The sequence below is a fragment of the Chroicocephalus ridibundus genome, chromosome 5, assembly GCF_963924245.1.
Source record: "Chroicocephalus ridibundus chromosome 5, bChrRid1.1, whole genome shotgun sequence".
Taxonomy (NCBI): domain Eukaryota; kingdom Metazoa; phylum Chordata; class Aves; order Charadriiformes; family Laridae; genus Chroicocephalus; species Chroicocephalus ridibundus.
In genome coordinates, this window is record NC_086288.1 from 8771499 (window position 1) to 8784371 (window position 12873).

At 35.4% G+C, this 12873-nt stretch overlaps 1 protein-coding gene across 5 annotated transcripts in view; it reads left to right on the plus strand.

Moving 5' to 3' along the window:
* LRBA (LPS responsive beige-like anchor protein) overlaps positions 1 to 12873 on the plus strand; it is a 414612-nt gene that overhangs the window by 62597 nt on the left and 339142 nt on the right. For all 5 annotated transcript variants that reach the window (XM_063335812.1, XM_063335808.1, XM_063335810.1 and 2 more), the window contains exons 17-22: positions 1338 to 1435; positions 4544 to 4636; positions 5444 to 5552; positions 6142 to 6223; positions 7912 to 8035; positions 8284 to 8476. In XM_063335812.1, the coding sequence (XP_063191882.1) occupies positions 1338 to 1435; positions 4544 to 4636; positions 5444 to 5552; positions 6142 to 6223; positions 7912 to 8035; positions 8284 to 8476 (699 nt within the window). The remainder of the gene's footprint in view (positions 1 to 1337; positions 1436 to 4543; positions 4637 to 5443; positions 5553 to 6141; positions 6224 to 7911; positions 8036 to 8283; positions 8477 to 12873) is intronic.

Genomic DNA, 12873 nt, shown 5'->3' on the forward strand with positions numbered 1-12873 from the left:
ATGTTGGTTACCACTGATACATCTGCATCTTCATATTTTAGCACCAGGAAAAGGCACTTTATGCCAGATGCAACATCAAAGACAAGGGAAATGGGGACATAAATCTAACTGATCTCATCTCTGTAAGGGTGCTTGAAATGGGTAAAATAAGGAATTAATTGAACTTCACTTCAAGCAGCATGGATTTTTTTCTTTTTTTGTTTACACCTATATTTTCCTTTTATTCTCTGTGCTGGTTACTACTACTTGATAGTACCATGGTTAAGCAATTTAAGTCATTCTACTTTATATGGAGATGTAAAAAAAATAAGACTCTTGCTAACACGTAAGAATAAACTAAAATAGCAGAAACTTTATATATCCTTCAGATGAGGAGGTGATATTTTAACTATCTTAGCAGTTTGCATGGTCAAGTCTAAAAGATCCATGAATGCCGAATCCCGCAGAATTAGGTGTCTAGTTGTAAATTCAGAAAAACATCAACAAAAAAGTAAAATTCAGCCTTCTCATCAGGCTCATTCATCAGTGATAGTGTCTGTAATGTAAGCTAGTAATATACTCAGGTGAACACAGTGGTTCAGGGAGTGTAAAACTGGTTTTCTAATAGAGAAAGAATCAGAATATTTGTTCAAAAGTGTTGGAAAGTGTTTTGTTTTTTTTTAATAAGCTTCCATTTTAATACCACAGAGAACAGGAAAAGACAACAGTTGCATTTTGCTACTTCATAGGTTATTTTTAGTTATAATGAACTTGCAAGAGGTTAATAAACTGTAGTTTAGAGTGCTTTAGACTTAACAGTATGGAAAACTGTACTGAGAAGTTTGAATTTCCCATTTTAAATGTTGTCTGTGGGAGGTGGTGGTGTGTGGTTTGTGTGGGGTTTTTTTTTGTTTTTTTTTTTTTTGTTTTTTTTTCCTGGGGTGGACACTTGTTAGTAGAGATTTTTCATTAAACACTACTCTGTGCCCCAGAAAATGTGCGACAGTTTATTTCTAGCTCCTGCGCAGTAAAAGAGGCGGAAATATATCTGCAAACAGATGAGCGTGTGTGTGGAAGGAAATAGCATAGTCCAATAGTCCATTGCCTGTCAAAGGCTTACATCCCAGACATAGATATATCACTTTTCACTCTAAAAATTATAGGGGTTTTTTGGTAATATTTTCTCCTGCCCTTGCCTTCCAGATCTATAGCTCTTTTGATCCTGGCCTAATTGTTTTGGTCCTTGGTTTACTATTACTCTCCAGATCATTTTGAAATACTTTGTAGTGGTTCTTTTAGCCGCTACTGTTCTAGTGTACATGCATTTTTAATTCAAATTTGTAACTTTTATTCAACAGGATGACAATCTAATGGATGTCTTGCAGTTGCTTGTTGCTCTGATGTCAGAGCATCCCAGTTCTATGATTCCTGCTTTCGATCAGAGAAATGGATTACAGTAAGTTTGAATTTTTTGAGCGGGCAAAAGGAAATAGTATTTTGACCATGCTGTTGCTTGCTAGAATTACCATGAAATCTGAAAGGTCCTCATCAATCAGTGTATGTGTTGCAATCTTAGACTCCTCATCTTGGGAGATTTTTGTGTCCAGGTGTTCTTTTGACAAGAGGGGATGTTGGATTAATTATCAATAAGGGCTTTTTTTTTAGTGTTTTTGTTGATTTAATGTTTCCAAGCTGTCAGTCATGCTAAAACAGTTAGTGATAATTTCACTTAGTCCATATGTAGATGTTAAGTCTTCATCTACTAGTGCTTAGTCTTTAGCCTCCCATTCTTGCATATGTTTTAGAACTGAAAGTGGGCTGCCAAAAAATTGGTTCAGATTTCTTCTGATCTTTGTTAGCTTTCTTTCCTTTTTTTTTTTTTTTAATGTGTAAAACATTATGGGATTTTTGCAGAAGAAACCTTTTATTTGTTTAAATTTAATGCTTTGTGGTATGGATTGTTCACATTCTTTTTTTCCTAACAAACAGAAAAATTTTGTTTAACACTATTGTGAGAGAAAAGTAGGGAAAGTAGCAAATTCTACTAACAGTGAAAGCACAAGAGAAGATCTGCTAGAAGACGACTAAGTTATGACTCTGATTTTGTGTTGTGGCTCTCAGAGGGTGGTCACATCATTGAACTTCTTTTCTAACTTGAAATGAACCTGCAGGGACATAGTGGGGGGAAAAAATTGGAACAGGCAAACAAATGTAAGAACTATTCCTAGAAGGGTATGTGGAGCAGTAATTCTCTTGCTGTTGTAGAGTCTCGTTTCATACATTTTGTTGCACCTATTGGTTAACCCCTATTTATACATACATTTTTTTCAGTTGCCCTTTCTCAAGAGACAACATTCAGGCACGTTCATAATTGTTTTCTTCCCTTTTTAGTGGTAGGCTGATTTTTTTTTTTATTTTTTTTAACCCATTTTCTTCAGCTTTGACTTCATTTGTATGGTAATGTATTATGCTATGGAACCTAATAAAAACTCTAAATAATAAAGTATTTGAATGTCATGTTGGGTCTCCAATGCAATATGTTTGTTTTTATTTAACAACCGGCAGTAGACATTTGCTTTTTTATTAACTAGGAAACGGGCAAGTCAGTATGAATAGTGAGTCCACAGTGAGAAATCACTTTTTCTTGTCTCGTTTGTTACTTTCCTTGCTCCTGGATTGCCTCCAGTCACTTAACGGGTTGTTTGTATGCTTATCGATATGTCTACTTTTTGCAATTAAAACACCATATTCTTGAAATTTAAAATTTACAAAGCTTTATAAATATTTGGAGTTTTTTACCAATTAAAACCTTAAAAGTAACCAATCTAATGAAGAAAGAATAAGCGTAAGGACATTTTTTTTCCTATGCCATTAGGTAACCCTCATACTGTTAAGACAAGCAGGGAAATGGATAATATTGCTTGAACGAACATTGTATCGTGGGCTGTCTCATTCTTCTGGTTCTGTAGTTGCTGTAGCTGCAGCTTTCTCCGGGATAAGTTATTTGTTATAGATAAATGGTTTTTAATCACTCCTGGGTTTTCACTTACATTCTAGTACAGAACTAGATTTTTTTTCTCTTAGATAAAGTATCTTGGGTAATATTTGTATGTAAAAGTGAAGGAATGTATAACTAGTGATGAATGCTCAGTTATGTATAGATAAGGCCTAAAAACTTGAATAAGTCCTTTGAACTCTTCACAACTGGCTGATCTAAAATGCAGTATTGGGATATTTTTGGAAAGACTCAAGAATCATTGACATTATTATTATTTTTTCCCTTCCCCCTACTAAAGTGATATAAATTTCCTCAAAAATTTATTCAGAAAATATTCATGGTAAAGGCTGAGTACCGTGCCTTCTGTTCCAATATGATTTCATGGAGCATTAGGAAATCTTTTCTTTTTTCAGAGAGAGCTTACTAGTCCATGTAGGTACAAGCTAAATCATATTTCAAAAATTCAGAATCTGTGCAATACCATGAAGCATAGCCCGACTAAAATCAGATGGTGACATGGTCATAACCACTTTACTGTCTAAAAAGTAAGCAATGAATGAAATTACATGTAACTGAGAAATATATTTAGATGTCTTATGTTTTTATGGGAGATTTACAAGGATCAAAAACCTGCATTTGCTATTCTTCACATTGACAGAAGGCCTATATTAGAATTTTTCACTCTGTAAATAAAATTCCTTTAATAAAAGATTAAGCTTTAATGTACCGCAAATAAATGTTTGAGAAGTTAAGTCCAGTTTATTTTTATTTGGGGAGTGGAAGGCATAGATACACGTGATGAGATCCATGCAGTATTACAGATTGAATTGGTAATGTCAAGTATATTTAAGGTTACTGGATATTTAAGGTTACTGGACGCTTCCAATTGTTTATTAATTTACCAGACTTTCATCGGTTACATTGACACTTTCCTTGCTGTGTTTGTAACTCTCATTTTCTTTCTTGGGAAAACTTTAGCTAGAACTGTTCAGCTAGTTAAGTTTAGTACTTTGCTACAGACATGCCCCTTGCTCCCCTCGGCTTTCTTCTTAAACCTTCTCAGTGGAGACTCATAAGCGGGTGTAGAGCATAATCATAAGGAGGTGAAGAGCAGAAACTGATGTAGGTGAAATGAGAAGGATGCCTCCTGACTTCTTGTCTTCCTCTATCCCTCCTGAGGGAGCAGCAATGCACACAGATTTCAAATATTAGCGCTAGTAATAAATCCCCCTCCATCTGTCCAGCTACGTTTATACTAAAACAATTGCTTGTGTAGTTTTCTGGACAAAATATCAAATTGAGACAGTTCTCAATATCGGAATTGCAGCAGCTTTTCACAGCATGTTTTGTGTATTGATGTTTGGGAGATACTTAAATTTGATTAAAAATCTCTGAATGTAAAATCACAAACTATTGTGCCATTAACAGAAACATCACACTTTTTTGTAATCTTATTCATAGTCATTCTTTTAAATTTTATTTGCAGTCTACTGCAGTTAATTTGTCATTCTAAAAATTGCTGTGTATTTCAACTATTTTAGGAAGCCTTGTGTTTTCTCCACTTAGGGTTGTCTACAAGCTTTTAGCATCACGAAGTGAAGGCATCAGGGTGCAAGCTCTAAAAGTGATGGGATATTTCTTAAAGCATCTCGCTCCAAAGTAAGTACTGCTTTAGGTCTTAGAACAAAACCTCCCAAAAATGAAGGAAGAAAGAAAGGTTGTGACGCATGTATGGCATTTATTATTTTGTGTATATATTATTTGGTGTGTATACATACATTTGTATGTAAAGTTGAAAAAAAAAAGTTATATTTGAGCTTAATCACTAAATATGTTTCACTGAATAGGAGCTACTATTCTTCAAGTACCCTTCCATTTGCTTGTCGTTAATACATTTCTGATGTGGTGGAATTACTTGTTATTGGCAACTAGTGTCCAGGCATCATCGCTTCCTTACCGAGTTTATTTAATACTTACTGGCAGTATGGCTGCCTGCTTTTTAAAGTGGTCTTTTCCCATAGTTCCACTGAAACGGGTAGCAAGAATTAGACTGGTGAGGTTGAATCCCGTGTTACTTACAGAGAGCTAGATGTGCTGCGTCTCCAGGTGACTGCAGTAGCAGGTAACTGTTGAGATCGCTGTCCATGGTTGTATTTTCGAGCGAAACGAGGACAAAGATGCCCTTTCCCTGGTGTTTATCAAGCAATCCCCAAGGGTGCGTTTCAGCTTTTTGGGCCCACGGGTGAGTGGACTGCATTTACGGAAGAAAGTTACTGTCTTTTGTCTGTCTTCAGGGAATGACTTGTCCTTTCAGAATTTGAATCCTTGCCCTTTTCCTTAACCAGAAGTGAAAGACTTAAAGAATGAAAAAGTTTCTGGTGATTTCATATTTCTTGAGGCACACTTTTTTCCCCCTAAAGCAAGTTGAAATATGTAAGTTTATTTTATCTTTCTGTACTATTTTAGGAGAAAAGCTGAAGTCATGCTTGGACATGGATTGTTCTCTTTGTTGGCTGAAAGGCTGATGCTTCAGACAAGCTTAATCACCATGACCACATACAATGTCCTATTTGAGGTAGTAATATACTGTAGTTAGGATCCAATCTTCCTAATTACTTGTAAGACATTGTTAGAAAATTGCTTACATATTTGTGCTGATATGTTCCAGATGACATTAAATCTTAGCGTGATGCAGCTGAGTGTTGCTTTTTTTTTTTTTTTCTTTTTCCCCAAGCTCACTACTTGAGTTGGTCATCGTTCCCTCCCTCTCCCCGCCACTCCTGCCCTTAACTTGGTTATGCTCATTATGAACAATTCTGGAAAATGAGTAACCTGAATGGCTCAAGCAGACACTCATATATATGTGGAATTTTATTATGGCAATGATCTTGCCTTATGATGATTGTTTTGGTTAGATTCGGGCTTCTCTTCCAATGTATTTAAAATAACAGTGTGCGCTTAAAAGAAAGCACAAAAAATAGTTTTGAATAAAGTTTCAGGAACAGGATGAAATAAATTACCAAGAAAGAGAACAAGTGGGTTTTTTGGTTAATTTTTAGAATCGTGGTGAAATAGTGATGGTACTGTATGAAGGATGTATCCAACTATTTTTCAGTAAGCTGTCTTTATGAACATTGATATGGCATCTTTTCCTTTCTTGCTAGATTCTGACGGAACAGATTTGCACTCAAGTGATACATAAACAACATCCTGACCCAGATTCAACAGTGAAGATACAAAATCCTCGTAAGAACGATACACATTTCTAAGCGCTACCATAAGAAAAGTCTGATATAAAAAAAAACACGTGAAAAAGCTTATTAATTACATCCGCCAGTCTTAATTCTGATCTTAGGTTTACATTGTTTTTCATACAAAAGAAAGATAATGTGCATTTAGTTGGAGTTATTTAGGAAGTATGTCTCTATGGCTTTTTGAAAGATTTTTTATGTGTCTAAATGTGTATGTAGTTCATAACTCACCCTTTTGGCTGTGCAGTCATGTTATGAAATGGTTTTTCAATACTTGCATGCGCAGCGTACTTTGATTTAGTACATGTTAAGGTTCCAGCAAAATTCTGATTGCATTATTTAGTGATGTCAGGCTAAATTACCTGAAATATGGGAACAGCCTTTATCTTAAATTACATTTAGTACGACAACGCTAGATGGAAAGTAGGAGAAATGTATCTGCTCACTGTTTTGGTTAGCTAACTTTATGGGAAATATCTTGATATGAAACTTCAGATGTCTTTTGAACTAAGAGAAAATACTGATCTTTTCTGAATTATATGCATTATTAATGTGCTCTCTATATAATACAATGGACTTATGATAGCTTTGGGAGTTCATTTTTTTTCTGGAGAAATAATAGATTTTTCACTTTCACAGCTGCTTTGTCATTTAATGTAGGTCATAGTTGTGGGTTTGCTTCATGTGGAAAGTGGGGGAAGAGAAAAGAAAGCAAAGCAGATACACGGGAAAGAAATCTGGTTGCAGTATGCCATTTGCCTTCTGGTAAATCTGTATGAAGTAAGAAACGTGATGAGATTTCTGTTACTTTCTCTTAAGATTTTTGAAGTTGACAGACACTGCTGTGGGTAATACAGTTATTTGTAGTGTGAGGTATGAGTCTGGAATAATCTAGATGTAGTAGGAGGAGTGACTTCTAGAGTACCTTTTTAAGCTCAGTGCTAATATTTTCAAATAAAGAATTTATCTTTTTAAAGGAATTGTACAAGGTGACCTGAAACTATCACAGTGACCGTGTTAAACTTACACCCTAATTTATTTACAAAGTTAACTTTTTTAAAGTAACAAGAAGAGTGACTGCCCCACTGCTTCAAAAAATAGAATATACCCACAATTTTGACTATCTCCTAAAAATATAGAAAACGCTATGCTCATAAGAGATGAAATTTTATATCAGGAAGGTTTTGTCCCCTTTCTCAAACTTTTTTAATAACAGAAATTGCTATGTGTAATTGGAAGTTGTTCGCATTCGTCAAAAATTCAGAAATATTAAGGTAGAGCAAAGTCTATGCATTTTTCTCATATATTGATTTTATAATGGATGCATTGTATTATGTGAACTTCCTTCGAAAAAGGTTCTAACGGATTCCGGTAGCTTGTCGTTTGTCATGCAGTAACATTTGTGTTGCTTAAACCTGATAATTCAAAAAAAATTTCAGAATAATTTAACTTTTATTCCATTTTATTCAGCTGTGTAGGCCTGCAAATCCCCTGATGGTGACCAGGTTTGAGAAGCCTTGGACAAAGGGATTTGTATTAGTTAAATACTCAGAGATGGGCGTTTTCTCAGTATAAAACTGTGTTGTGTGGCTTCGTTTTTCTTGTACAAAAACACTGGAAGGTGTCCTGTATTTTATGTTGTGCTTAATACTAATATTTTGTTGCTCATGAACTGTTTTACAGAGATTTTGAAGGTTATTGCAATCCTGCTACGTAATTCTCCACAGTGTCCAGAAGCTCTGGAGGTTCGGCGAGCCTTTCTCTCAGATATGATTAAACTATTTAATAATAGCAGAGAAAACAGGAGGTAAGGTAGCTTGCTATATGCACATGTATACAAAGTAACAAGGTCTCCTGGTAAATTAGGCTCATTAAGCGGATACAGCTTCATTGCTGTTTGCCAAATCCTATACTCTAGTATAGTCTTCAATATGTAAAATTAGAGAAGCATGCACATAGCAATTATTTTAAACGTGTTGAATTCCTGACTTAGCTGATGTATATTTCTCAGACACATTTTGAAATTTCATTAAATAGCGTGTATGTATTTTGCAGGAGTTTGTTGCAGTGCTCGGTCTGGCAGGAGTGGATGCTTTCCCTTTGCTGTTTTAATCCAAAGACTTCTGAGGAACAGAAGATAACGGAGATGGTGTATACCATATTTCGAATTTTGCTCTACCATGCAATCAAATATGAGTGGGGTGGCTGGCGTGTTTGGGTGGATACACTGTCGATCACACATTCAAAGGTGAGTGTTTCAAATAGTTGGGAAATTTTGTTACACTGTGTATTTAGATTTAGAGCCTTAAAGTGCTGTATTGTACAGTGAGATAGGCTTGAAGTGAAGGTCAATAGTTAAGCTCTGTGTTTATATCTGTAACTGGGCGTAATGTTCAAATATTTGACAATTAAATGTTAATGTTGTGGTTTGAACACAAGTCTTTTTTTGTTGTTGCTCAAATTGTGTTAGTACTAGTCTATACTGAAAATGGCACAAATTTTCAAAAATGAGATAATCAAATTTCAGGAGCATTTCTGGAAAATTTTAGCGTTGGTTTCAGTTTTTAGTAATGGCAGGAACACAAGGTGGCGCACCATATCTATTCATAAACAAAAATACCTTTTGGTAACATCAAAAGGCTGTAACACAAACCAGTAAAAAGCAAAGAAATCGAAGTTAAGACAGATGTTTCATCTGTGAAGCTGTCATGGAATACAGGGTGAGAACGCAAATCCTTGCAGTATGAATGAGACTATTACCCTTCGTTATTCTTCTGTCTGATTTTTTTGTTGTTGGTACAATCAGAATTACATCGTGAAAGTTATTAGTGGATTTTTGAACGAGGCCCAGTAGTATAAAAGATAACTGCCCTGCCTTATTCTGAAAAAAAGTGTGAGGCCAATGTGGGCCTCTGTAATTATTCTGGCTTATCAGAAATATTTACCTAAAGTGAATTAAATTATCAATGATACATTTCTAAATGTGTGCAATTTAACTGAGTGAAAAGGACATCTGTGAATCCTAGAGATGGCTTTATGATTCTAAGGAATTGTTAGCATTTCTGAGGTCCTTGACTTTTGTATGATTTTTTTCTCAAAAAAGTCATTCTGCAGACAGCAAGAATACTGTTATTTTGCAGCTCCGTTTATTTATCACATTCATAGCTCGATGGTGGATTATTGGGCTGTGGGGAGACAAATGTAGAAATCTATAAAATAAAAGTGTGTGAAATAATATCATTAAATAGTCACTTAGCTAAATGGAATCCAGGTGCAAAGAAGCCAGGGTCAAATTTTAACCCTTACAGAGATCACAGTTGTCGAAATATCCTTAATCTTTTGTGTCAGCTCCGCAGTTTTCAAAAAACCTGTTTCCTCTCTTTCGCCCAAGATTGCAGAGGACATGGGTGGAGTAGATTGTACGGCAAGCTGTAGCCAGAGAAAAGATCCCTAGCGTGCTTTTATAGAAACGGGCATAATTTAAAGCATTTCTGTGCTTGCTGGGGAACTGTCTGTCCTTGGGGAAAGGTGGAGAGGGGGGCGAAGGAAGACCAGCTTTCTACCTCTGTTATAGAGCTTTGGCGTATTGAATTTAGGACTTGTCTAGCACATTGCTTTATAAGCTGTAGTTCTGTTCTCAGCCTCTTCTTGTAAGATAATGTAATGTCGGAAATCTCATTTAAACAGCTTCTATGTCAAAATGATTATATGGATTTTTGGTCGTTATCTTCAGTGACTTAATGTGGCCAATCAATGGCGTAGAGTTCATAGAGGAAAAACCAAGATTTTATTGTGATGCCAAGGCCAAACATTAAGAAAAAAAACCCAAACAATTTCAGAAAGTACTGAAAAAATCGAGATACAGATAATGTTACTTTGGATTTTTATTATTTATTTATTTTTTAAAATCTGTGGTTTTTTGCAATACTGTAACAAATGGATATATGGATATGAGGAAAATTTTTTTACACTGAAAGGGTTATCAGGCATTGGAACAGGCTGACCAGGAAAGTGGTTGAGGCACCGTCCCTGGAGGTGTTTAAAAGACGAGCGGACGTAGTGCTTAGCGATATGGTTTAGTGATGGGTTTTGTCAGAGTTAGGCTGATGGTTGGACTAGATGGTCTGAAAGGTCCCTTCCAACCCAGGCGATTCTATGATTCGATGACGTGCTTCACTCTTTGTGTTTCTCATTTTGGTTCCTGGCATGCCGGCACAGTGAGGTATCCTTGGTTGTACAAGTAACTTCCTGTGTCACTTCTCCCAAGTCTAACCGTCTTGGCTTTCTGGTCAATATGTAAGGACTGTTTGTTCTTCCAGCCTGCTTTAGAGGGAGCTGAACAATGAATGGCAAGGTTAGAAGTGTGTGAGCGTGGGCAGAGCTAGTGGCAGAGTGGTGGTGTAATTTTAAAGGAATCATCAAGGAGTTCATTTTGTTTGGATGTTAGTGCTAATAAAGTCCAGTTCCAGAAGCCTAAACAGAAATGATTAAACAACAAAAGCACCCAGAAACTAACTTAACAATAGTGATATGAATGATGATGCAATAATCAAGGATTTAAAAATTTGATTTTTTCACTTTTATTAGGCATTTGCCATTTTAACTTTTTTATAAATAATACATGCAATTTATGCAACTAGTAATATAAAGCTAGATGATGTTTCATAACTACCTTTTTAATCACATAAGCATGAATTAGGATAAATCACAGAAAAAGCTCTTTGTGGTAAAACCTTCCTAATCGCTTGAAAAATGTCCTTATAAACTGATATTAATATCTGATGATAATGAATTTTTAATCCCTCTAATTTTACTTATTTTGAATGGTTTTCTATCCTGTTATACCAGTATTGAGATTCATATAGATTCACACATAACATAGTGTAGGCATAAGTCAGTGGGCAAATTGTTCAATGCTAAGTGCATCTCAGATGTTTTTGATTTCTAGCAGGCTTTCAAAGTAATGTGGGAATTATGGGAACAAAAATATGTCCTTAACATTGCTAAGAGAATAACCAATTTGTGTTTTTATTATTTCATCTCTAATTGTATTGGGTTACTGCTTATTTTTCCTTTTTACAACCCTTTGTGCCATTCTTGCCGCTAATTTATAACACCATTCTATGATAAAGAACTAGTGTATAAAGGACTAGTGTTACAGAATTGGATAGGTTTTGCAGAGCTACACATCAAGATACATGCAGCTGCTATAAAAAGCCAAAGAAACTCAATTGCGATTTTATTGTCCAGTTTGATAGATTTCCTGCCACCTTTGTAGCAGGGAAGCTGTTTGTCACTGTAACCCTCTCCTCCAACAGCTGCACAACGTTTTAGAAGCAGCAACGGCTTTTCTAGCGTAATTGCACTGCATTGGTTTCCTTGCGCTCAGGATTTAGAAGGTGTGTGTAACCTTTTTAAAGCCAAATTTCTTAGTATTACTCAAGTATTTTGCTCATTTCCATATTATATTTTTTGATGCCTTCTGAATGTTAACACAGTGTATACAAAGGTGTTTAATCTGTGGCTCCTAGTTCGATAAAAATGTTAATAAAAAAATTAAATAAAATCAAGAACTAATTAATCGTTCTAACTGGCCAGTGCTCAATTTATGAAAGCATCGTAAGAACTCCTGGTTTTTAAACTTTGTAACCATGCGAGCTAGGCCTTAGATTTTATCTGTCTAGCCGTGTTACTTTGTGGAAAGGACCAATGATTCGGGGGTTAATAATAGGAAACAAGTAAAGAACGGTGGACAACTTGCCTTTTTGACCTTTCAGCTTCCCCAAGTTTTAAAAGAATATAATGATTTACACAGTATAATACACTCCTAAATTATCTGAACGTTTTGAACTACTGCGAATAACTAACATTTGCTTATTTCAGACCCTTCAATACATTTTACAACTAAAAAGTTGCTTCGTGTTACCATGTGATTCGGTTAAAGAGAAGGTATTTGCGTAAATTCTGATTAATATCTTTTTTTTTAGTGGTGCAAGAAATTTTTATTGAGTAAGACAGAAAAGTTAATATATATATATAAGCTACAGTTTTATTGCTGTATAAGTGGAAATTGCTGTGTAAGTGGAAAAATTTTGTTCAAGGATCTGAATAGGAAGAAGTATAATCTTAAAATGTTAGTACTGTAACTTTAACATACAATGTATTTCTAAGTAATTGTTAGTTTTCAATCTAAGGAAGTACAGTTGTAGTAAACATTAGTGAGTATTCAGTAAATTTGTATGTTCTTTGATGCCCAGCTCATTTAATACTGGAGAGAAAAAAAAAAATAAGATGTGCACAGCGTTTACATGTGTTATGTTTGCCTGATTTTCATCACTGTCAGATGAGGGTAAACAGGCAAAAGCAGCAAAAATTAGGTGGTGGAGGAGTTAGTATATGATAGCAATTTTAAAAACTAAGTTGCAGAGAAGTGAACACGGCTCAGTAGCTTTAGAAAGTAACAGGCTATCAGGATCTCTTGAGTCCCAATCTCATTGGCATTCATGAGTTATTGAGAATGGGTTTGTCTCCATTTTTTTTCTCCCTATCTGGAAGAACGTAGGGTCTCCCACAGTGGTATGTGCAGGTATGTTCAGATGCTCTTCAGTCCTCTGAAAAGTGTGTCTGCGTTGCCCTGCAGGGAAG